Source organism: Chlorocebus sabaeus, chromosome 3, assembly GCF_047675955.1.
Source record: "Chlorocebus sabaeus isolate Y175 chromosome 3, mChlSab1.0.hap1, whole genome shotgun sequence".
NCBI lineage: Eukaryota > Metazoa > Chordata > Mammalia > Primates > Cercopithecidae > Chlorocebus > Chlorocebus sabaeus.
The window spans coordinates 26,710,901-26,736,345 of record NC_132906.1 but is presented as its reverse complement, the minus strand read 5'-3'; the positions used below and the strand labels follow the sequence as shown (position 1 = coordinate 26,736,345).

The 25,445-nt window shown below is 39.9% G+C and overlaps 2 protein-coding genes across 7 annotated transcripts in view; both read left to right on the top strand.

Annotated features, from left to right (window-relative positions):
• Window positions 1-25,445, top strand: part of RCBTB2 (RCC1 and BTB domain containing protein 2) — a 44,841-nt gene that overhangs the window by 6,250 nt on the left and 13,146 nt on the right. Inside the window, exons 2-11 of one of the 6 annotated variants that reach the window (XM_007960386.3) lie at window positions 2,362-2,460; window positions 4,718-4,813; window positions 5,159-5,223; window positions 11,411-11,566; window positions 11,822-11,972; window positions 14,257-14,423; window positions 15,289-15,447; window positions 15,584-15,691; window positions 16,716-16,858; window positions 24,544-24,734. In XM_007960386.3, the coding sequence (XP_007958577.1) occupies window positions 5,182-5,223; window positions 11,411-11,566; window positions 11,822-11,972; window positions 14,257-14,423; window positions 15,289-15,447; window positions 15,584-15,691; window positions 16,716-16,858; window positions 24,544-24,734 (1,117 nt within the window). In that variant the 5' untranslated portion in view covers window positions 2,362-2,460; window positions 4,718-4,813; window positions 5,159-5,181. Of the gene's footprint in view, window positions 1-397; window positions 514-2,361; window positions 2,461-4,717; window positions 4,814-5,158; window positions 5,224-8,803; window positions 9,871-11,410; window positions 11,567-11,821; window positions 11,973-14,256; window positions 14,424-15,288; window positions 15,448-15,583; window positions 15,692-16,715; window positions 16,859-24,543; window positions 24,735-25,445 lie in introns of those variants that run through there. The other 5 variants (XM_073014069.1, XM_073014080.1, XM_007960384.3 and 2 more) reach the window with 5 other exon arrangements.
• Window positions 16,865-24,537, top strand: LOC103214410 (uncharacterized). Its single transcript, XM_073014148.1, is given in 2 exon segments — window positions 16,865-21,359; window positions 21,361-24,537. Coding segments are annotated over 2 exon segments (690 nt in total). The 5' UTR covers window positions 16,865-20,720; the 3' UTR covers window positions 21,412-24,537.

Here is a 25,445-nt window from a genome sequence, read left to right as displayed (position 1 = left end):
TTTTGAGATGGAGTCTCACTCTGTCACCCAGGCTGGAGTGCAGTGGTGTAATCTTGGATCACTGTAACCTCTGCCTCCTCGGTTCAAGTGACTCTCCTGCCTCAGTCTCCCAAGTAGCTGGGATTACAGGCACACACCCTTACTCCTGGCTAATTTTTGTATTTTTAGTAGAGATGGGGTTTCACCATGTTGGCCAGGCTGGCCTCAAACTCCTGACCTCAATTAATCTTCCCGCCTCTGCTTCCCAAAGTGTTGGGATTACACATGAGCCACCGTGCCCAGCCTATTTTTATTTTTTTAGAGACGAAGTCTTGCTTTGTTGCTTAGGCTGATGTGCAGTGGTGTGATCATAGCTCATTTAAAAATTTATTTATTTTTTTATTTTTTATTTTTCGAGATAAGATCTTTGGCACCTGGGCCAAGTGCAGTGGTGCAATCATGGTTCACTGAAGCCTTGACATCCGGGCTCAAGCGATCCACCGATCTTAGCCTCCCGAGTAGCTGAGACTACAGGTGTGTACTACCACATGTAGCTAATTTTTAAGTTTTCTGTAGAGATGAGGTCTTCCTATGTTGCCCAGGCTAGTCTCAAACTTTTGGGGACCTCAAGTGATCCTCAAAGTGCTGGGATTACAGGTGTGAGCCACTATGCCTGGCCTTCCTAGGGTATTGATTCAATTTTATTTTATAGATGGCTAAAGAAATTACAGTTTATGAGTTTTCATTACCAAACATTTATTGAATTTCCATGTCCTTGGTAAAGGCAAAATTAGAATGATAGAATTCTCATTTTAAGAGTTTATTTTCTTTAACATGGGGTAACCTTAATCTCTCCATCCTGAGATGATTAATTTAAGCTCAAAGTCTTGAAAGCCATCTTGTCAGACGGAAAAGCTGTAGCACACCAGTTTATTGACAGTTACATGGGACCTTTTATCTTTGGTATTCCCTCCACCAAAACTTACCCATGAAAAAATTCCCATCAAAGGCTAGCCAGGCATATGTTGGTATCCATAACATGTTAAAATGGTATTGTCTTCTGCATGTTTTAAAATTGTATCAAATAGTATACCATATGTATCATTTTGTGACTTAGTGATTTTGGTGAACACTATTTTGTAGATATACCTGTTTTGATTCTAGATAATTTGTTTTAATAGCTGCATAGTATGCATATGCCACAGTTCATTGGTTCTGTTGACCAATTCGCTTGCTCTTTCTTGCTTTTTGCTATTGGGAATATTTGTGTGTATGCTCTAGAGTTTATCTAGGGCAGTGTTGCTAAAATTGCAGGACTTGTTAGTGATCTGGAAATTAGTGGGCTGAGATCAGCATTTTCTTTTAAAATGAAATTGAACAGGATAAAATAGGATAGAGTAGGGTAGAATAAAATAGCATGAAGTAGAAAAAATAGAAAAGATATCAAGCATCTCATGTAGGAGGAGTACGAATTATTTTGTGAAATTTTTGTTTCAGTTATGTATACATATCAAAAAAAGAAAGACTGTTGTGGTCTAAATATTGTTGAACTGTTCTGTAGAGTGATTGTACCAATTTACATTCCTTCTAGCAGTGTATATGAGTGTGACTTCTCATCTACATCCTTGCCAGCACTGGGGAATTTTCCCCCTTGAACTTTTGCTGATCTGATAAAAGAGATCTATCTCATTGTGGTTGCATTTCTATGATAAATAATGTGGTGAACTTGAGTATCTTTTAATATGTTTATTAATTCTGTGAATTGCATGGATCCTTTGTTCACTTTTGAATTGTGTCGTTTGTTTTAGTCTTATTGATTTACAGGCATTGTTTATATATTTTGTATATGAATCCTTTCCAAGCTGTCCATTATGTATGTTACAAATACCGACCCCCATTCTGTGGCATATTTTTCCCTTTGTTCATATTTACTGCTCTTTTCTTTGTGGTTTATGCTTTCTTGTCGTATTTATGAAATCTTTAACTGCTCTGAGGTCATGAAGATATTTCTATACTTCTAAAAGTTCGAAAGTTTTGCTTTTTTTTTTACATTTCCACATGGATTCTCTTTTATTTTCTGTATAGAAATACTATAGATTAAATTCTCCTTAGTGTACATTTTTTCATATGTCTCAGTGTCCAGCTTGTTTAAACCCTCTCCTGAAGCTTATAAAGTATGATATTCAAAAGTTACCTTTTATAACTTTAACATTTTTATAATAGAGCATCTCTGCTGCTGACTTTTTAATAGTAGATAGCACGATACAATTTTTAAACTGTATTTTTCACAGATAAAGAATGGATTGTTAAATGTGCAAGATAGTGTATTCTTTTCCTTCTGTTTTTCTCTAATAGAATTTATTTGTGTATTTATATTTCCAGTCACATTAACTTTGCTCTAGAAGACAACTTTACAAGGATCAAAAAGGAACAGGATTAAAGATGACTGAATACTGGGTTCCAGAAATTTAAAACAATCAGGTACAAAAGTGTTTGGAGGGAATGCTCCCAGCCAGTCAGTATAAAATAAAACTGTTGAGAATGTACACAAGAAAATCTTAAAGTATCTAGCCCTGAAATACAGTGGAGGGTCCCAAAACAAGGGCTTTGGGATAGTCCTGGTTCTAATACTGGCTCTGACACTGATTGGTTGGTGACTGTTGGTCACATTACTGAAATGAGTGAATAAAATGGAGGCAATGATTAACCTGTTTCATTTGGGTATTATAAAGATTAAATGAGATAAGGTGAGGCACTTAGTGCCTGGCACAGAATAACTTTATTTTTACTGTTATTATTGCTGTTGTCATTTAGAATACATTTTATCACATCATGGGTATGGCTTTCTGTATGTATATTGTGAATTGTTATTTTAAGTATATATATCAACCTATTGTTAATAGCCTGGTGAAATCACATGGATAACAGGGTAAGGTAATCTCCACATGTATTGCACAAACTATACATGCAAATTGGGGATGCTAGTTTTCTCTGTTATGTATGCATCACATTGAAATAATGTAAGAAAAAAAAGCCAACCATCTCCTACAATGCTAAAAAATTCAAAAGACTTTTTAGTAGTAGTATACAATAGTAATTAATCTTGATTTATTTTTAAATCTTGAAGGACTTTCTGATTGACTAATATGATATTATGTTAATCTTATATTTCATCCAAATTGAATCCTGCACGTCATTTCTTTGAATGTGGTAATTTCCATGACATACATGCAATTATGTCTTAACCTGATGTCAGATAAACAGAATGGCCTGTGTTCCCACCATTCTAATTTTAAAGAGTTTCATTATACTTGAAATTGATGAAAGACACTGAAAAGAGGTTTTGTCCTACTCAAAAGCCCAGGATGACTTTTTCATGATTTTGCACATTAACAAGATTTCCCTTCTGCTAGGAACGAAAGGGGCCTAGAGTAGTGCAGTGAGGGGCAGTCACATCTGTACTTGGTCCCTTTTCGTTTTTTCTCTTCTATCCCTCTTTCTTCTCCTCTCCTTTTATTTTTTATTCCAGGAAACTTGGGGCAAATATGGAAAAGGTGTTTCCTGGTAGGATGAAGGAGAAAGAGAGGGATCTTTGGTACAGGCCAGTTCTAATATACACAAAGCTGGGTTCTAAGGATGCTTTCTATAAATACGTTGTGTTTTACTCTGATCCATGGGCTGTGGCAATGAAGGAATCATCGTCTGCCCTTTTGAAGAGCTTACCAATTAATAGAGAAGATACATCATACAAGAATAACTGTCATATGAGGCAGAATTTGAAAAGTGCCATCAATGTAGTTAAAAACAAAACAAAAAACTGCTGTGGAAATACAGAGAAGAGGTCCCAGCCCATTTGGGTAATCAGAATCCACATTGATGTAAATCTCAGTGGCAGTCATGCTGGGTCTTAGAGAAAATTAGGATTTTAACAGATCTGCTAAGATGCCATAGATAATATGTAGTAAGTATTAATTAAAATGGCAAAATATCTTTCCATATCATCAATCAGATTGGTTTATACATTTTTAAGTGAGAAACTTCTAATTGATCTTCTTAAAAGCAAGCGTATCTTTTTTACTTTTTTCCAAACGTTATAAATAATAATTTGCTATTAATTTTCATAATTTTAAGTTATAATAATTCTGAATAAATTATGATTCCTCATATTCTGCGAGATCTTTTTATAGCTGAGGAAAAAAATTACTAATATCTTCAAGGGCATAGAAAACATTGATAAGGAACACTGTTTAGATTTGGCCATATTTTGATTATTGTTTTTAATCTATTATTATGTCTATCACTCTACTGTAGAAAATATCAGATAAAATGTTCCAATGTTAGTACCTGAAATAAAAGATTGTATTTAAGAAAATTGACCCCACCTCATGAATTAGAAAAAGCAACATCATTAAATACAGCGTTATTAAATTGCTTTTTGGAGGAGAGAGATTATTTTATTTTTATTTATTTTTAGTGATGAAATAGTTGACCTCATAATTATTGAACCACAGTCCAGACATATTGCATAGCTTCTGCTAGAGCTGCTCCTGCTGTTACTTCTACCTGGTAGAAAGTAGGTGATGTTAGCATGGTTATTAAGGCAAGAACATTCAATGCATTGCTACATATTGGGTGGCTGTTGTTTCAGATTTTTCATTAAGTCCAGAATAACAAAGCCGCATTCATTCATTCATTTTTTTCATCATTTTCATTCATTTCTCCTTTTTTTTTTTTCCAGCTTAGCAAATCACATATTCTTCTGTGGAGCTGAGAATTGATGTCTGCTCTTCCCAGTGATTTGGAACTTTCCAATCCCAGAGAAAAGTTGACCAAGGTCTAAAATTTATTTTTCCTTATCATAGGAAGTCAACTCTGAAATGAAAATTTTCTACTCATTTCCTTTATAGTCTTAAGGACCCATGTATATTTTGAGACTACTTTTTCAGACCTCAGCAGAAAGATTCCCGTAAGAGGCCATCCAGTAGTTCCAGATCAATTCAAACATTTTTGGAGTTTTGTAGCTGGTAATTTTCATGCCTAAAGTTTAATTCCTTTATCTTCCCTTCACAACATTTGAGCTTAGCTTATTTTCTCTGCTAATTAGCAGTAAAGTAATTTTAACCTGCCTAGTTCCATCAAACATAAGGGATCCTGATTTTACCACATACTTTTTCCTCAGGGACTGCCCAGGACTGAGTCCATATGGAAGAAGAACTTCCTCTTTTCTCTGGAGACAGTGGCAAGGTTAGAAAAATCATGCCCTTGGAGCATGTGTGTTCTGTCGCATGAAATATACTTCATGAAGCATCTATTGGTCACCGATAGGAAGATCAATGAGATACTATCTATCTTTGAGGGGCTCACAGTGTAATCACTGAGATGCCAGCAGATAATTATTGTCGGTATGGAGAATGCTGAAGGGGCCAGCAGGGAACTGATACGCCTGGGGTGCAGAGAAAGGGCTCCCAGAGATGGTGACAGTGATGGATGAGGCAGGAAGGCCATCCCCTACCTTCAGACATTGCTGGCCTGCAAGAGGCTATGAGTTGACCAATGTTTATCCCATTCCCAGAGATTTTTAAAATTATAAACTGTCTGATCTTAGATGATATGTTCTCAATTCATCGTAGACATTCTTTAATTTCTTTCTTCATCACATCTGAACATGACAGTCAACCAGCGTAAGTCCACTCAGTGTCCAGTTGATGTTAAAAGCCTCACATCTTCCTACATGCATATTGATTTCCATGTTGTGTTATTTTGTTAAATTTACAAAATATCTGCTTATTGCTATTAACAGCTTAATATTAACTGTCACTATTAACTTTTGTCAGTTTCCCATACTTATTTAATAAAATCACGTCAAAATTCAAACTGTAAAGAATTATGCAAAGCCAGCATCGTGTACAAAGATGGCAAAGCTTTTGAAACTAAACCGTAGCATTACCATGTGCAGACTTAAGTGTTCATTTGTGAGCCCTTGTAGGAAAGTCCAAAAGTAGCTTACAAAAGTAATGTATAGAACTTAAGAGTCTCACAAAATGTTAGCAGAAAAATTCCTAATTTTTCCTAGGAACAAGTTTCATGAAATAAAGAATAGATTCACAGAATCAGCAATGAAATTACAGTATTGTAACTACATAGTGATTGAACATATACAAATATATATACAAAGTATTATAATGAATGAATGTTTATAATATAATGAATACTATATAGTGAATATATTTATAAGATATAATGAATATATACAAATTGTTCTAATGCTAGGAAGTACTCAGAAGGTGAAGTGTTGGCATTTTTTCTTAACTCTTTTTTGCTAGGTATGCCTAACATGTAATTTTGATTTTCTTTAAATATACTGTATTTTAAATTGAATTGCAACAACTCGATAGTTATCTGTAATTAAGTGAAGTATGATTATACACTCGATTCTTCATGTTGCTGGAGAAACATAGTTACACAGGTATCACTTTCTCAAAGGAAGAAGAAGGTGCAATTTGGCCTCTAATTTTGTGGCAGATGTATTTCCTTAATTATGTTTTCCTTGAGCTAATATTAAAATTTCAGGACTTGACATTTCCCAAACAGACGCCAGATCTTGAAGGAAGGGGAGGTGGACTAGATGTGAGAAAAGTAGTAAGAGAAAGCCGGCCTGGGTTAATCATCACCTGCGGCAGTGTTATTTGCAGTAAAGAGGGTTACCTGTGCCAAACCAGGACTGAATGCTAGGGACACCATATTGCCATGCTCTCATTCTTTAGTAGTGCTTTTTTCCCCATACAGATTTTTCTATAGACCACACTTGGCTCTTGCTCAGCCAGTTTCTTACTTGACAGTGGGGCACGGAGTTGATTGGGTCATTCTGCAGAGACAGCTGCTGTCATGCAGAATGACTGCAGATAGATTGAGGTTCCTATGGGGGACTATTGTGTGCATCCTACATTGTCTCATGAGTGTGCTGGACAGAAGAATGTATATTGCTTCTCTGAACAAAGATACTGTAATTCCTTGAGACTGACACAGGTAGAGTATCCCTTATCCAAAATGCTTGGTACCAGAAGCGTTTGGATTTCAGATTTTTTTTTTAATTTTGGAATATTTGCTTTATATTTACCAGTTGAGTATCTTTAATCTGAAAACCTGAAATCTGAAATGCTCCAATGAACATTTCCTTTGAGCAGGACCTTTGAGCATTAAAATTGGTGCTGAAAAAGTTTTGGGTTTTGGATTCAGATTTTTGAATTAGGGATGCTCGGCCTGTATTAAATATGTACTTCAAAAAATGCAAATACATGCATTTTATAAATTTAGTCATCAGTTCCCTATGTAATAGCTGCCCTAACAAACTTAAAAATTGAGTCTTTGATGACTAACTTCCAGCAGCCAGCCTTCTGCCAGAGATTAAAAGCAATGTATTCACATCTCTGTTGTATTCAGGTTATATTGTAATTATTTGTTTTCTATTAAATTGTGACCTCCTTGAAGGGAATGATCATGTCTTATTTTTGTATCTTTGTCAATGATAATATCAGATCCCACATTCTACTGACTTGTAGCATCATTTCATAAAACTTACAGACTGGAGGTTTCATTAAAGAAAACACATATTATAGAATCCCAGTAGCAAGTAGAGTTACGGGCTGGGTACCATAGGTTTTTATACACGTGGGCCAGGAAGAAAGCCTAGAACTAATCATTTGTAGACAGGTGTGTAAGAGCTGACTGGAATTCACAGCCTGATTCTAGACATCCAGAAAACCACTTGATTTAATAGCAGAGCAGGATGAAATATAAAACTCTGTTTGCAAGGGAAAAATGAAATAGTCATTGTGTCTTTCCGTCTGTGCTGTTCGTGGAAGACAACCCACAGTAGGCATTATTGCCTGTTCCTTACGGAGTCTGAGAATAGCCAAAGCCCTGCAAATGCAAGCAAACACTAGGTCTACCAGCGGTATCACAGTTTATGTCAACTTTTTACTCAGCAATCGGATGATATGTGGAAAGAACTCTGGGCTTTAATCTGGCTCGTCCACTGAGAAGCTAGTGATCTTGGATGATTACTTAGTCTCCCTGTGCCCCAGTTTCCCCATAGGTAACATGAGGATAATAGTATCTATGTCCTACAATTGTTGTGAAGATGAGAAATAAGATATAAACATTATTAGATTATTAATACATCTACATTAAATACTTGTTCTACTTCCACTTCCTAAACCTTGTTCTTTTGGAAATTTACAGGCTTAGAATAGGAAAAAAATTAAAAATGAAGACTTCATAGAAAATAAGATTTCTTCATGATGTTGGATGGTGGGGTAATTTAAAGTAGAAGCTTAACCAAAAACTAACATAACAAAATTCCATCCTTAGCTCTATCGTGGCCTTGGGCAAGTTGCTCTTTTTTCAGTAAACCAGGTGTCACAGAGAAGAAATAACAATTTTAAATAAAGATTCTTGGATTCCTAGATTAATGTCACGTCACCATAGAACACTGTGTGTTCCTAAAATATATATATAATAAAATTGGGGACGTAGTTTTACACTTGCATATAAATGTAACCTCTTACATATGTGAGATTTTATTTTGAATTCCAAATTCCAAATTAAGGTTGTCCTGTAGGGAATGCCTGTGGATTTTCCTACCTCATATATATATATATATATATATATATATATATATATTTTTTTTTTTTTTTTTTTTTTTTTTTTTTTTTTTTTGCAAAGTACTCTGTAACTAAAGTAAATGCAGAAACAGTAAGCACTGTTTCAAAAGTGAATGGGAGAACCAACTGTTGGTGTTGCCCAAAAGATAACAGAAGGTGTTCTTCCTAGGGCAAGGTCTTGTGATCCAAGTGGCCTGTGAGGGAACGTGACTGGATTTAGCATCAGCAGAGCTTGGCCCTGGTACAGGCTCTGCCGTTAACTCACAGGGCGATGCTGATAGCAGGGACAAGCTGCTTGGCTTCTCTGTTAGTTTCTTGGGGCTGCTGTAACAAATGACTACAATTCAAACAACAGCAGTGTCTTTTCTCTCAGTTCTGGAGGCTAGAAGTCTGAAATCAAGGCATCATCAGGGCGATGCTCTCTCGATATCTCTCAGGAAGAATCTTCTCAGCTTCTGGTGGTGGCCCCCAGCCATCCTTGCTGCTCCTTGATTTCCAGATGTATCACTGCAGTCCCTGTCTCTGTTGTCACCTGGCCTTTTTCCCTGTGTGTCACTGTGTGCCCTCTCGTCTTCTTATAGACATTAGTCATTGGACGTAGGGCCCACTCTAATCCACTATGACTCCATCATAACTCATTACATCTGCAAAGACCCTATTTCCAAACAAAGTCACCTTCTGAGGTTCTTGGTGGATCTGGACTTCGAGGGGAAGCCATTCAACCCACTGCAGCTCCTCTCTGGGGTTTCTTCGGGTTTCTCAGAAAATTATCTTTTGAGTTCTTTTTAGCCACAGCATTCAATAGTGCCATGAAGATTATTCAGAAAAGATAGAAACCTGAAAACAAAGCTTTATTTACAAGAAAAAAGCTGGTGGCTCTGCCTGTTTTTGCTCTAGGTCCAGTGGCCATTGGGACAGCTGCTCCATGCATCTTAGCTTCCCTTCACTGACTGCAGACTTCACTTGGGCTACAAGTTAATACTGTTGGCTGTGATCAGAAGGAAGCTTAAAAGTCTGAGAACTTAGTAACAAAGCTGTGTTTGATGATATGGCTCAGGTGCAGTAGAAATGGAAAGCTCTGGAGCCAGGAGCAGGGATTTGGGGCCCAGTTTTCGGAATGGCTTCCATGTGAAGGAGTTTCAGAGGATGGGATGGAAAGGAGGGCTGTGAATCCAGAAATGAGTCACAGCCATTCAAACATTCACTTGTTCATTTCACCAACACAAAGGTATGTATTGCATTGTTAGCTCCATTCAAGGGATGGATGACATGGTGGTAAAAGACTCGGTCTCTGTCCTCCTGAAGTATACTCAGGAGTCTGTGAAGGTGGCCCCAGAGAAATTCGTGGTAATGAGGACAGGGGAGGCTTGCTAAGTTAGTAGTGTGGACTTGAGAAGAGCAGAGTTGCTGACTTGTGCTCTCCTAAGGTGGAAGGGACAAGTAGGTGTTCAGTTCTGTAGAAGGTAAGTGGATAGTCCACTCAGTTGTACACCAGAACGCATTCCCGGTAAGGTTGGTTTAATAACTGATGGTAAAGAGAGGAGGCCTTAGAAAATCTTTGCTGCTTTAAATCATGTATAAGTTTGTTGATGTTGTGGGAAATAGCAGACATGCCATTTGATAGGCATATTGGCTGTTTATGTATCTTACTATAACCTTCAAAATGTTGGCAAGTTGAAAAGTATATCAATAAAAATGCCTCCAAAGTAGCAAATAGGCAAAACTCTTTCAAACAAATTTATAACATGCTCTTTTAGGAGTGCAGGTGCTCGTGATCTTAATGTATGCTATTAGGGGGTTAATTGTGACCCTGCAACATTTGTGTGTTGAAGTCCTAACAGCCAGTACCTCACAGTGCAACTTATTTGGAAATGGGGCAATGCAGATGTAGTTAGTTAAGATGAGGTCATTAGGGTGGACCTTAATCCAATATAATTGGTGTCCTTAGGAAAAGGGGGAATTTAGATGCAGAGATATGCAGGGCATGGGGGGAGATGATGTGAACAGACATAGGGAGAAGACAGCCATCCACAAGCTGAGAAGTGCAGCCTGGAAGGAGATCCTTCCCTCACAGCCCTCAAAAGGAGCTAGCTAGCTGATACCTTGAGTTTGGACTTCCAGTTTCCAGAACCATAACACAGTAAATTTCTGTTGGTTAAGCCACCTCGCTTGTCACTACTTTGTTACGGCCGCCTTAACAAACAAGTACACGTGTTTTCTGGGTGTTTCTTGTGCCGACCCCCAAACTTGCTTGAGGGATGAGGAAACCCACCAATTCCTCAAACTGAAGGCCAGGTAAAGCTTGCCCATGAACTAAAACTTTGGACCATTTCCTTGGTGTCACTTTCAGCATTGTTCTTTACTAAGTATTGTTCTTGGCTTAGGCAGCAGATGACATGGCAGCTCTCTCTCTCTCCCTCTTGTTTTTACAACCAGCCTAGTTTCCACAGCTACATTTAAGACATAGCCAGTATTTAAAGTATCTGCTGAACATTCAGTTCCCAGAAGCCCAGCTGTGGATGACTCCTGTGTCCTTGAGGACAATGAGTAGGGGAGACCTGGTTCCATCTGGGCCTCCGGTGCTCGGTAGCTGTGAGCCGCCCAGAAGCAGCTGGCAGAGGCAATCCCTGCAGCTGCGAGAGGCCTCTCAAAAACAGATGCAGTGTGTTCCTCCCAAAACCAGTGTTCATCCTCTTCTACAGAACTGAAGGGGCAGAGAAAATTCACTTTTTAATTTGTTGTTTCAACATATATTTTTTCCTTTTCAGCCAGTACAGGCTACTCTGTCATCTTTGAAGATGTTAGATGTGGGAAAGTGGCCAATTTTTTCCCTTTGTTCTGAGGAAGAACTACAGTTAATTCGTCAGGCTTGTGTCTTTGGCAGTGCTGGCAATGAAGTTTTATACACTACAGTAAATGATGAGGTAATTTTGAAGAAAATAATTCAGCTACTCACATTTTTAGAAATGAATTTGCCAAATTGAAGATCTTGGGGGAACTAAGGAATAAAAGGTAAAAAAAAAAAAAAAAAAAAAAAAGTAAATTAAAAAAAAAAGGAAATTAGATTTTATTTATTATATAAAGAAGCAGTTTGCTTAAGGAAGATGATGCCTGTTTGGATGTAATTTATAGTTTGTTAGAAATAGAACTGCTTGAACTAACAGTGGTTTTTCCCATAGATTTTTGTGCTTGGCACAAACTGTTGTGGCTGTTTGGGGTTAGGTGACGACCGGAGCACCATTGAACCTCGGAGACTGGATTCTTTAAGTGGCAAGAAAATAGCCAGCCTCAGCTATGGGAGTGGTCCACACATTGTCCTTGCAACAACAGGTAACCTAGGAACCCCATGTAGAATTTCAGGTTTACTTGTCAGCTGCCCTTGAGAACATTGTTTAATTGGTTGAGAGTTGCTGGTTCTTCCTGTGAAATTGACTATGTTTTGGATACCATGAAACACGAATGTATCTGAATGCCAGCATAAGGTAATGTGGCAGATGGAATCTAGTAATCATTGCATTTTAGATGTATGAATGACAATGCTATAAGCCCAGTAAACACTGCCGAACTCACTGTGGACTTTGGCAAGTCTGTCTGAACTTTGAATTCCTGATCTATGAATTGAAAGACTAAACCTTGTGTCCAACATCCCCCCGCCAACTCTTAGCATTCTGTGATTCTTACGCTAAAGAGTGACTGATGGCTGTAGTTGGCGTTAGTAGTAGGGATTAGCCACTTCATAAGGGATTGAGTAGAAAAATTCCTTGCTCTGAGTGAAGCAAGGAGGAAGAAAGAAAGAAAATAAATAAAACTTCTCCCCTAAAAGGTTGTAACCATGGATTTGTAGTTTAATTCACATCAAGACTGAATGGTACAGGAAATCTCAACCCTTGAATTTATTCAAGTCACTGGATGGCAAGTGCCTTAAGGGCATGATAGATGTTAGTGCAGATTCTTTCTAGGGGAAGGCACCTTTATCCTAGGCCTGAGAGAATTAACTGAAATAATTGTTCAATGGCAATAGCACATAGTCAAGAGATAGCCAGATATACAGTAGTCTCCCCTTACCCATGGTTTTACTTTCTCAGGTTTCAGTTCCCTGCAGTTGACTGTGGTCTGAAAGTATAAATGTAAAATTTCCAAAATAAGCAATTCATAAGTTTTAAATTGTGTGCCATTCTGAGTAGGGTGCTATTTCACCGTCTTGCTCCATCCCACCTGGGACATGAATCATCCCTTTGTCCAGCGTCTCTGCTGTTGACACTCCCACCCGTTAGTTACTCAGTAGCTGTCTTAGTTATTAGATTGACTGTCTTGGTTTCATAGTGCTTGTGTTCAAGTCACCCTTATTTTACTTAATAATAGCCCTAAAGTGCAAGAGTAGTGATGCTTGCAATTTGGATATGCCGAAGAGAAAACATACAGTTCTTGCTTTAAATGAAAAATGGAGAGTTTTCATGCTGAGGTTGTTAAGATTTATGGTAAGAACAAATCTTCCTTCTGTGACATTGTGAACAGTACATTTTGTAGTTGTTCTATTTCATTATTAGTTATTATTGTTAGTCTTTTACTATGCCTAACTTACAAATTAAACTTTATCATAAGTATGTATGTATAGGGAAAATCATAGTATATACAGGTTCAGTACAAGAGTCTTAGAATGTATCTCCTGCAGATAAGGGGGGCTTGCTATGCAAAGAAACAAGGTACCATGAATGGGAACCAGAGGAAATAACAGATAGTAAGAACTGATTACTAAATATCAGGTGTTAAAATTATCAGACACCAATTATAAGACAGCTATATTTATTGTTTGAAGAAATTAAAATGAGCTTGAAGATAATCTGCAGGGATTATAGAAGATTTGAAAAGATCCAAATGAGCAATATGATTATCAAATGAAAATTCAGTGGACAAATTTTGTAGCAGTTTGAACACAGCAAATTAGTAAAATTAGTAAACTGGAAGATAGATCAGAAGTCATTATTCAGAATATAGCACAAAGAGACAACATGCTGGAAAATACAGATGAAATGAGTACATACTGTATGATTCCATTTATTTAAATTTCAAAAACAGGAAAAACTAAAAATTTGTATGCAAGATGCATACATGAGGGCCTTTTGGGGGGTGATTATAAGGTTATATTTCTTGACTTAAGTAGCAGTGCATGACTGTACATACATGTTTTATGAACTTTTCTGTGTATTATGCTATGTAATAAATAATAACAAAGATTTTTAAAAATCAACTTGGTGATTATTTTAAAGATAAGGAAATTAAGACCCAGAGGAGTTAAGTGGCCTTACAATCTTTTGACTTCATTCTAATGTTTTTGCTATTACTCCCAGCAGCCTTTTCTCTGCCGTTTATTAAAAACTTATTTTCCAGTTATTATAACTGTGTACATTTAAGTTTCACCTTGTTGCTTTGAGGTAGAATGCAGTTTATACTTTCCAAATAGATTCTTTTGTAGAATGACTCTGGTGGAATGGGGAAGTTGATTAGTTTTTTGCACCTGAATTTTTAGATTTCATTTGTGGAAGCTGTGCTACATATATTTTTGTATAATGAAGTAGATGTCGTAAAAGCTGGTTGTCTTTCTTTTTATTTTCAGAAGGAGAAGTCTTTACCTGGGGTCATAATGCTTATAGCCAGCTGGGCAATGGGACAATTAATCATGGTTTAGTGCCCTGTCAAATCTCTACTAATTTGTCAAACAAACAAGTCATTGAAGTTGCCTGTGGGTCTTACCATTCTTTGGTGCTAACATCTGATGGAGAGGTGAGAATAGTCAGCTTAAAGCTCATTGATTTTTTTCAATAAGATTATGTAGACTTCTATAGTAGTCCTGGAAATACAGTCATTTGATTAAAATAACCTCCCTCAAATTCAGCCTTATTTTTGGTAGCAATTCACAGTCAGGGTATTTTTTTTTTTTTTTTTTTTTTGAGACAGAGTCTCGCTCTGTCGCCCAGGCTGGAGTGCAGTGGCCGGATCTCAGCTCACTGCAAGCTCCGCCTCCCGGGTTCACGCCATTCTCCTGCCTCAGCCTCCCGAGTAGCTGGGACTACAGGCGCCCACCACCTCGCCCGGCTAGTTTTTTGTATTTTTTTAGTAGAGATGGGGTTTCACCGTGTTAGCCAGGATGGTCTCGATCTCCTGACCTCGTGATCCGCCCGTCTCGGCCTCCCAAAGTGCTGGGATTACAGGCTTGAGCCACCGCGCCCGGCAGTCAGGGTATTGATGTTGTGACATTTATCTGTACGTAGTAAGGTCTTCCATAATTGCAAAATTTAAAAGAAGGTGTTGTTCCTTCTCTGTTGCTGTAGTAAAGAGGTTATTTGCAATAAGAAAATTCCCCAAATGCTGAAAAAGATGGCTAGGGCAAAGTAGATACTTTTGTGTTACGTGTTATTTAATAGTAATTATTACTGTTCATATAGATAACACCAATAACCTAATTTTATAAAATCATGTACATTGTGTAAGAATGAATTTTGTAAACACTTCTCTGCCTGTGTTGTAAGGATTTATAGATCTGAAGCACTTTGAGAGGGAAGACTCGGTGCCACAAGTACATGTCAGTGTCCAGTTGAGACACTTTATAAATTAATGTGTTTCATTTACTGATCTTTCCTTTAAACAGGTATTTGCCTGGGGTTATAATAACTCTGGGCAGGTAGGATCTGGATCAACAGTTAATCAGCCAATCCCTCGAAGAGTCACTGGCTGCCTACAGAATAAAGTAGTTGTGACCATAGCCTGTGGGCAGATGTGCTGCATGGCAGTAGTGGACACAGGGGAGGTAAGGAAGTTATTTTACATCTTGCTTAAAACCCTGTTTGCCACATCAGTCTCATTCTAGTATGGTATGTCCCACATAACAGACAACTTGCTGGCTGTTTATCTCTTGAGAGGATTGAGGGTGTCATTTTTCTTAGGTCTATGTCTGGGGTTACAATGGAAACGGGCAGCTCGGACTTGGCAGCAGTGGCAACCAGCCAACCCCTTGCAGAGTGGCAGCTTTGCAAGGCATCCGTGTCCAGCGGGTACGTCCACTGTCAGTTTGTGTGCGTGTGTTTTTAAGTCTTCACTGGCAAAGATATCAATATATTAAAAACATAGATTTCTTGGCAGGATGAAAAGTTTAGCTGCTTGTATGTCTTCATTAAAATAAAGGTTAAATCTCTTTTTCCTTGAATTAAATTGCAGCTGTTCAGAAAATTTCTGTTCCAGGGCACTGTCACATACCTTTTGGAATATAAATTGTTATAAGCTTTCCTGAGGAAGCTTGGCAGGGTGTACAAGAGCCTTAAAAGCCTTTCTATCCTTTGACCTGTAGTTCTACTCCTAGGGAATTTCCCTGAGGAACCAACAGTTCCTGTAACTCTCTTACAGAATTAGTTAAGAAGATATATATATATATATATATATATGTATATATGATAACTTTAATAAAAACAATAGGTGTAACAGAATTTATTAATCAAATTGTAAGTTAATGATTAGCTAAATTATGCCAAGTGTATGTGCTGGAGATGATGTATACAAAGAATTTTTAATGATATGGGAAACTGCTATGTGTAATGTCTAATAAAATGAAGCAAGATACAGAACTGCTTATACAACATGGTCAGTAAAAAAAAATGCTATAGGTGCATATCTCTATGTCTATATAGAAATAGAAAAAAAAAGCCTCTGATCTTCAGAGAACTTTTATAATTATATTTTTCTATATTTTTCAAATTGAACCTGGTTTACTTTTATAATCACAAAAGAAAATAATTATTTAAAAAATACAAGTGTCATTTCTGACATTCCCCTCGTACCCCTTGATTTCTGTGAGCATTAAAGCTCCAGTGAACCGAGGCAGGTGCTCACGCCAGGGGACTCATGGCAGTCTTACTGCAGTTCTGGCCCACATGTTCTGGAAGAATGTTGGTTACCTTAATGCTTGCCTCTACGGGTAGGCTGCCTCTTTCTTTTTTTCATTTTTGTTTCTTAACCTACTTTGTGGAAGCAGTGAAATAATGACTTCTGTTTGCAGTCCTGAGTGGATTTTTTTCCTTCTAGGTCGCCTGTGGCTACGCACACACATTAGTATTAACAGATGAAGGCCAAGTGTATGCTTGGGGCGCCAATTCTTATGGGCAGTTGGGCACTGGCAATAAAAGCAACCAGTCCTATCCTACTCCCGTCACTGTGGAAAAGGACAGGTAACATGGCCATTTTCACAGTCCCCACACTGGTCTTTGGTGATTGTGATTAAACAGGACTTAGACATAGAGAGAATGGTGGGGAATGTACTGCTAGTGTTAGAATATTATTTAACAAGAGTATTTATTCCTTTATAAAAATTGGCTTTGGAATTGTTGGGGAGATTGATTGTATGTTAAATATGCTATTTTCACTTACCCATGTTTCCTCTATACCTCCAACAGCTATTCTAAGCAAACTGCAATGACTAAACTTGCAACAGCTACTCTGTTACTCTTCTCCCTTACAAATCACCCTTTTGCCCTCCTCCTTTCCCTGTTTTACATTCTTAAGGTGATATCGATAACATTTGAGGTCGCTCTTCCCTGGCTTAGGAAAAGGTACCTTGCATGGGGTATAAAGCTGGTCACTCAGCTACATAGAAAATTTGCCGGTTGAAAAGGATGAGGTTATTTCATTACTTTTAACTCCCAAGCTGTCACTATGAGGAAGAGTAAAATGGTTAGGAAATTAAGATTTAGTTTTGTGCACTTGTTTGCAAGGTTGTATTATGTAATTAGCACATCCAGAATTAGTTTCCATGTTATTCTGTTATTTTTGAAAGCCTTTGGAATTTCTCAAGCATGGTCAGATCGCTGCCTTTTCGCTTTCCATTTCTTAACAGTAGTATAGAGCAAAAACGTTTCATTATCTTTTCTTTTAAACCAGGGTTGCAGTCATCGTAGAAATGAATGCTGCTATTTTTACTGCATATATCTTTATTACATTTGATTTTAAAAGAAATATATAGACAAACAGATTAGCTCGCACTTATATGCAGTGTTTTTCTAATTTTCTGTTGGAATACTTAACAATGTAAATGAGGAATGAAATTGCCATTTTTCAGCTGCCTCAGTTTTCATTTGAGTATTGTGAACTTGGCTGACTTTCTTTAACCTACGTTTTAAAAGTTTTATTTAACCAATTTAACATAGGTTATTTTAATAGGTTAAATAAAACTTTTTTTGTCAAAACCCTTAAAATTTAAGACCCCTGACCCCTTCAGAATAGGGAGGAGGGACAATAATGGAGGCAGGAGGTGGTTCAGGCAGATGCCTGCAACTGTTCATTCACACATCTTGTAAGGTAGCTTAGAGCTCCTCAGAAGAGAAGGGACAGTCCTGAGGCTTTGAATAACCACAAAAGTACCTCAGTTGATAGGGACACTTAATATTTAAACTGAAAAAACAGAGTTAAAGGATCAAATAAAGATGGCATGGAAATAAAAACGATGGATTTGTATGGCCTGTTTTTATTTTTTTATTTTTTTATTTTTTGAGACACAGTCTCCCTGTTGTCCAGGTTAGAGTACAGTGGTGCAATCACGGTTCATGTAGTCTTGACTTCCCAAGCTCAGGCGATCCTCCCACCTCAGCCTCTGGAGTAGCTGGGACTCCAGGAGTGTGCCACTATGCCTAGCTAATTTTTTTGTGTGTTTTTTTGTAGGGCCAGGGTTTTGCTACGTTGCCCAGGCTGGTAGCTCCTGGGTTCAAGCAATCCTCTTGCCTTGGCCTCCCAAAGTGCTGGGATTACAGGTGTGAGCCACCGGCCCATTACTTTTTATGGTGCTCCCACACTTACCCAAAACTTTAGCACATCTGTCCCTGGTCTCATGGAGTCTGCCATCATTGCCCACCAGTGACTTGCTGCATTGCACTGCTGGTCCCTGATCTGGAATGATCGCCCAAGGCCTCTGACTCACATTCTCACTGGGGCAGATGGATTGTGGGGTATCAAGGTAGGAGAAAGACAAAGCAGCAGAGAAGCAGGTAATGGGAATGGAAGCTGTGTGAGTGCCAAGTTGCGTAACTGGATGTTGGGAGTTATCTATTGCATTTCTGTCTTTCTTAAACTGCAGTTATTTTTGAATTATAATTTGGCTATAAAAATCATGGATGGGCTAGGCGCTCACGCCTGTAATCCCAGCACTTTGGGAGGCCGAGGCGGGCGGATCACCTTAGGTCAGGAGTTTAAGACCAGCCTGGCCAACATGGTAAAACCCTGTCTGTACTAAAAAGGCAAAAATTCGTTGGGCGTGGTGATGCATACCTGTAATCCCAGCTGCTTGGGAGTCTGAGGCATGAGAATCCCTTGCCCGTGGAAAGCGGAGGTTGCAGTGAGATCATGACACTGCACTCTAGCCTGGGCAGTAGAGTGGGACTCTGTCTCAAAAAAAAAAAAAAAAGGATGGATGAATGTTTTAAACGAGATGTTCCTGATTTTCTGTTTTCTGTACTTGAATTTCAAGTGGTGATTTCTGAACTTGCACAGTTTCAACCGGGCACTCAATCACAGGCGTATTGCAAGGGAGGGGTTTATAGGTCTGTGCTGGGACTTGTTCTGCACTTCTCCACCCTTTCCAGGAATGGAAAGTCAAGTATATGTCATAACTTATCCCTCAGGAACCCGGGAGCCTTACTTCTGACTCTTCTGGGGCCCATTACAGGAAAGCCTGACTAATTAGGAACTGGATTGAGTATGGGGTGGGGTGGGGTTCAGTGCTTAGTTATCTGTTCACAGAAGTGGGAAGGAGAAATCTGTCTACATTGTTTTCTTTGCTGGAACAACCATCCAAGGGAAATCTTTTAAAATCTTTCCCAGAAAAAGATTTTATGTATGATGGAGAATACTGGTATTTGTCAGCAATTTATGTTTACATAAATATAAATTCAATGATTAAAATGATTGTCTTCTCCTAATCCAGTCATTCCCAATCTTTCTGAAGTTTCAGTACCTTGGCCACAGATTGACCAACGTTTGTATCTTTGTTCTTAATGTTTCCTAACAGCATATTTTAAACTAAACTGATGTAAAGCTATCTTTTCCTTGAATTTCTGAGAATTCTTTGACTTCTGAGGTAGTTGGTATAATACTTGGGCTCTGACAAAACCAGGATTGGGAATCCCTGCTGTGGATCTGTCATCTTTGCCGTTTCTTCTCCAATATTCTTGTCCCTCACAGATGACCTTTCACCCCTCCTTGAGGTTTTCTGGTTTCTATTCTTTCTCACTTTCTGCTTTTTCATTTCTAGTACTTCATATCCAATAAGCTCAGTGCTTGTAGTGGATCATTCCCTTGAGGTGACACAAAACCTGTTTATTATCAACATGTAGTGAATTTTTTTTCCCATTAGATTGGCTACGAAATAAAGTGTGAAATATGCCAGACATCCTGACAGTAAAGGTTAGCTCAGTTGCTAGTCATTGTCTGTTGCATGTCTGACTGGAAAATTGGAACATCAGCACTTACTGCTTGGTATGAGTCCAGTTTAAAAACCGATGATGACTTAGGCAATGGCAGGGTTCCTTAGCAGTTGCTTGGATCACAAGCTTAGACCTGAAGGTACCCTCTAAACTTTCTCCACTCTCATTCCTGTAGCAGCTACTGCAGCCAACCAAATCCGCGTCCCACCCCTGACTTCCCACGTGGAGCCGGGTGTGCCGGGTATACGTCACAAGGCCATGCCCGGGGTCGGGCGGCATCATGTGGCCTTCCCCGACCCACCCTTTGGCTGTCTGTCCCAGCCCTTCTCTAGAAAGTAGTGTCCCACTTCAGGTCACCAGCTGCTCTAGGGACAGAGGCTACGCCCTTTCATGGACGCTAATAACAAATAACGTATCTCAGAAGGGAACATAGGAACTGCATTATTTGGCTTTTCTGATGTTGGGCAGATCAGTGAAGGATGCTGTTGTGCTCCAGTCACTGACATTTTTCATAGAACGTTACCCCAGAGTACACAGAAATGATTCCAAAAAATATAGAAGTCTTTGCCTAGTAAGTCACTGCAGAAGTGCTGAAATCTGAAGAAAGGAAGAGCAGCTCATGAATGCCCATCTCCACGTTGTTCACTGGGCTGTCCTAACCTCCCCTGCTCCCAGAGAATACCAGATGGCTTTACAATTGAGGTGGTTCAAACGCAGAAGGCCCTTTTTCCTTTTATTAATTGCTCAGTTATCTGAACATGGGCCCCCACCCCTGCCACCTGGCCAGCGTGGCTTCTGCCTCCCTCGGCACTGCCAGGTGGGTGTTTTCTTAGACTCATCCTCTGGGCCACCTTCAACTCCTCTCCCTCCCTCTGCATTAACATCCAGGCCACCCTCATTAGTCCTTGGCAACCTAGCTTGGGTTGGCCTCCCCAGCCAGCCTTCCAGGCTGTTCTTTCTCTCCCTTGCAGCCTGTCTTGCACACCACTGTGACCAGGTCCATCTTTCTGAGAATACCATTTCCTCACATCATGGCCCTGTTTACAAAGCTGTTTCCCATTTGCCTATCACATCAGATCAAATCGGAACTCTTCGGCTCTGGATTGAAGCCAACGCCACTGTTCCTGGCAAGCCTCGTTGCCCTTCGATCCCGGCGTTGGCCTCCGTCCCTGCCAGGCCTCGTACGATGCTGCTCTCTGGCATCCTGCCATCTCCAGCTCTGCCTGCACGTTGCTCCTGCATTTCTCTCCACCTCATAAGACTCTTATTCCACAGCGCTGGCCAGGCCAAAGCATACATGGCCCAGTTAGCTCCCTTTTACTTGAAATATTCTCTGAGGAGCCCCTAGGTATTTTTCTTTACTCACCAGAGACTTGTAGTCAGGGCCACACTGATATCATTTGGGAATTATTTGCAAAGTCACAGCTCTGGACTTCTCTCTCCAGCTACATCATGAGTTTCTCAGCTAAATCACAGGCCCACAGTTCCTGCTGCAGCTGGTAAACACTTTCAGTCACGGAAGGAAGCCTTTTTCGGTTCTCAGCTCTGCCAAGGAACTTATTTCATGTACACAAAACCACAAACTGTGAGAGGATTGCTGCCTGTATCCTGTTCCCCCTCATCTTTTTTTTCTTTAAAAAGATGGTAAAGCTGATTATAAGAATTTAAGTAACATGGCCCTAGAACTATACTCTGACTCTGAGCCCTGTGTCCTGCCCACAGCACCAGGCCACGAAGACGTACCACGTCGCTACCCTCACATTTGCTTGTAACTTAGGAGGCTTGCTAATAAAATCGATGGTAACAGTGGATATACTTCTCTTTTAATACATTTATTCTATTTCCTTCTCCCATTTTCTTTATTTGTTGAAAAGAATGTGCTGATTGAGAAGCCAAGTATTATTAACCATTTTCCCCATCTGTCATGGTTCTTTTGCATAGCACTGGATTAGGCCGGGGGACTGGCCTAACCCTGCAAATATCAGGAAAAAGATTCTTCTAGGGAAAGTCTTACTAATCTGAATTGATCACTAGAAATACATAGTCTCTACCTAAAGGACGCTTTGTCACTTAAAATGCCAAGTAGTTGTCATAATGTAAAGAAACCTCCATTGCCAGGCAACCATTTGCCCCCGGACATTGTGCCTGGTTGCACTTAACATTTTATCATTTGATTCTTACACCAGCCCTCCAATGTGATGAAACCATGGCTCCTAGGTGCTAAGTGACATTCCCCTAGTCATGCAGCCTAGTGGTAAAGCGGAGATTCAAATCTAGTTTTTGTTTTCCTTTGAGCTGGAGCTGCAATTAAAAAAAAGAAGAAAGAAAGAAAGAAAAAACAAACCTAGGTTTGTTTGACTCCAAATCCTGAGCTCTCCACTGTGGGCCATCGTAGCCTCTTTTCCTCTAGTATTTGTGTGTGGTTTTCAAGGGCTAAGAACGATCCTCTGATAAGTCAGTGAAATTGCCACCCGTGAGAATAGCATGTCTCAGCCTCTGAGGCGAGCCGGCACAAGCTCCAGGTTCTGTGATGACACCTCCCTCCTGGTCTGGGGGCAGCTGCCTAAAGGAGGCAGCGTGGGATCATCCTCACCCTTCAGGTGCTAGTCCATGCCAGTGGGGCCGTACACAACTCTCGTTTGCTCTGTGTTGTTGAGTCTTCCTCAGTCAGCAAAGTGACCCACAGATTATATTCAGTGACACCACGCTATGTGCTTAGAGAGAATTAAGCCAGTGATTAGGCCTGCCAGAAACTGGCCATCGCGCTGAACAGGTGAAACGGATGCATAAAGAGTAACAGGGCCAGGCTGGAGTGGTGTGGACAGGAAGTGCTGCAGGAGCTCAGGTGAGCGGGAGACCTCAAACTTGGGGTGTTTGAACTGGGCCTTAGAAGATAGGTAGGATTTGTAAGGCAGAGAGAAAGAACATTCCTGAACAACCATGGATGAAGCCATTGAAGGGCAGTGAGAAAGCCCGTTTGTTGAAGCAGGGTGTGTGCACAAAAGTGACTTGAGAGCTGGCTGTTCAGAAGTGACGCCGAAGCATGGATGGGGTTATGTCTTGTGTCAGGATTTTATCTGAGGGAAGCCGCTGCCCGTGTGAAAGTTCTGATGAGAACGGTGTTCCAGGAGGATGGTTAACCTGCCAGCACTGTGTGAGGTGGGGCAGAAGGGAGAGTCTAAGGCAAGGGAGACCTGGGAGGCTGTTACAGGGCCCAGATGCAGGGTGTGCCTGACCCCCCAGTGGTGGCTGAGGGGAGACATTACAAAGCATCTTTGTTATTTAACTGGATATTCTAAAGAAAATGGTAAATACGGAGGGAGAAGTCAAAGACGACCCTGAAGTTCTGAGCCTAAGTCTGAGGATGCTGGTACCATTGTCTGCTGTAGCAAAATCAAGATGGGGACTTCCCCTGAGTTAAAAGAGTTTACCCTTTTCCTTTAATCTGTATGGTGGCTTATTCTGATAGAAAAGAAATTACTTCCAGAACAACAATGTTTTTCCATTAAGAAGTGTTCCAAGGCCGGGTACTGTGGCTCACACTTGTAATCCCAGCACTTTGGGAGGCCAAGGTGGGCGGATCACTTGAGCTCAGGAGTTCAAGACCAACCTGGGCAACATGGCAAAACCTGGTCTCTATAAAAATTAGTCAGGTGTGGTGACTTGCATCTGTAGTCCCAGTTACTACGGAGGCCGAGGTAGGAGAATCGCTTGAGCCTGGGAGGCAGAGATTGTGGTGAGCCAAGATCTGAGATTATGCCACTGCACTCTAGCCTGGGTGACAGGACACTGCTCCTCTGTCTCAAAAAAAAAAAAAAAAATGTTCTGAGAACTACCTCCTCGTCAATCATGAACTTAGAGCAGTAGGGTGTATCACATGGTGATCCTAGAAAACTGCTCTCCTGGGTTCCAGGTCATACAATCCAGTGTGGTAGAACTACTGAATTTACTCTGTGCAATAGGAGTTGGAATAGCATGCTAGAAATCGGTGAAGTCTTCATTAAAATATTTATTTATTGGCCCTCAGTCCAGATGACCCAAATCTTTATTATTTTCTTCAGTAAGTAATGTTTTAGGGGAAAAAATTTAAACCACCCTTTTTTGGTGGGGGGACCACTACTCTCTTGGGTTATACTTGAATTTCAAAATAGGATGGTACTTATTTTTATAGGCCTACTGGCTAGAAGTGGTACAAACAGATCTTCATGAGTTATAAGTGCCATTGAAGTGTGGCTTAAATGTGAATAACGGTTTGGTGCCTGATAATTTAGGAGATGAGGTGTATGAGTCATGTGGTAGTTTTTGTTTTTTGTTTTTTTTCTTTTCCTGACCCTTTTTGTAATTTTATGATGTCCCACATCAGTTAAACCTGAGTGGGGGAGGATACAACTTGTTTCTGCCTCTGGTCACTGTGCTTATGTGGTGTGTATTTGTGAATTTAGGATTATCGAGATTGCAGCCTGTCACTCCACACACACGTCTGCAGCCAAGACGCAGGGTGGGCACGTGTACATGTGGGGCCAGTGCCGGGGTCAGTCCGTGATCCTCCCGCACCTCACCCACTTCTCCTGCACCGACGACGTGTTTGCCTGCTTTGCCACTCCCGCCGTCTCGTGGCGCCTTCTCTCCGTGGGTGAGCTAGTCACTGTCCATTTGGGGGATGGCCCGAAAATCTGGGAAAGAACTCAGGGCTTTACTTCGATAATGAGGATTTTGTTAGGTGCACTCTCATAATTTATTTCTCTCTGATGGGCTTCTGTAAAAGGGAACTAATTTTATTTTCTTCAAAGCATCAGAAACCAACACTAGTACTAAACTAAAAGTAATTTTATTTGACTGCTTTTTTTTTTTCTTTAAGAGAGAAAGATGGGTCTTGCTCTGTTGCCCGGGCTGGAGAGCAGTGGTGCAATCGTAGCTCACTGTACTCTTGAGCGCCTGGACTCAAGCAATCCTTTTGCCTTAGCCTGTTGAGAAGCTGGGAGTATGGGTACCCACTACCATGCCTGGCTAATTTAAAGAAACTTTCTGTGGAGGTGGGGTCTCGCTGTGTCACCCAGGCTGGTCTTAAACCGTGAGCCTCAAGCCATCTTTCTGTCTCCACCACCACCAAAGTGTTGGGATCACAGGTGTGAGCCATTGTGCCCTGCCCTTATTTGACTGCTTTTTAATTTTACCGAGAAACTGTGTCTTTTGCTTTTAGCTAGCATATTTGCTCAAATGTTTAAAATTTCATTCAAAATTAGTGATATGGCTTGGGACTTTTTTTTATTATTTTGCCAGATTTATAAGCCGATGTGTGTGAGATTCTTATCCTTAATGATTACAGAGATGCGTATCTGTCTTC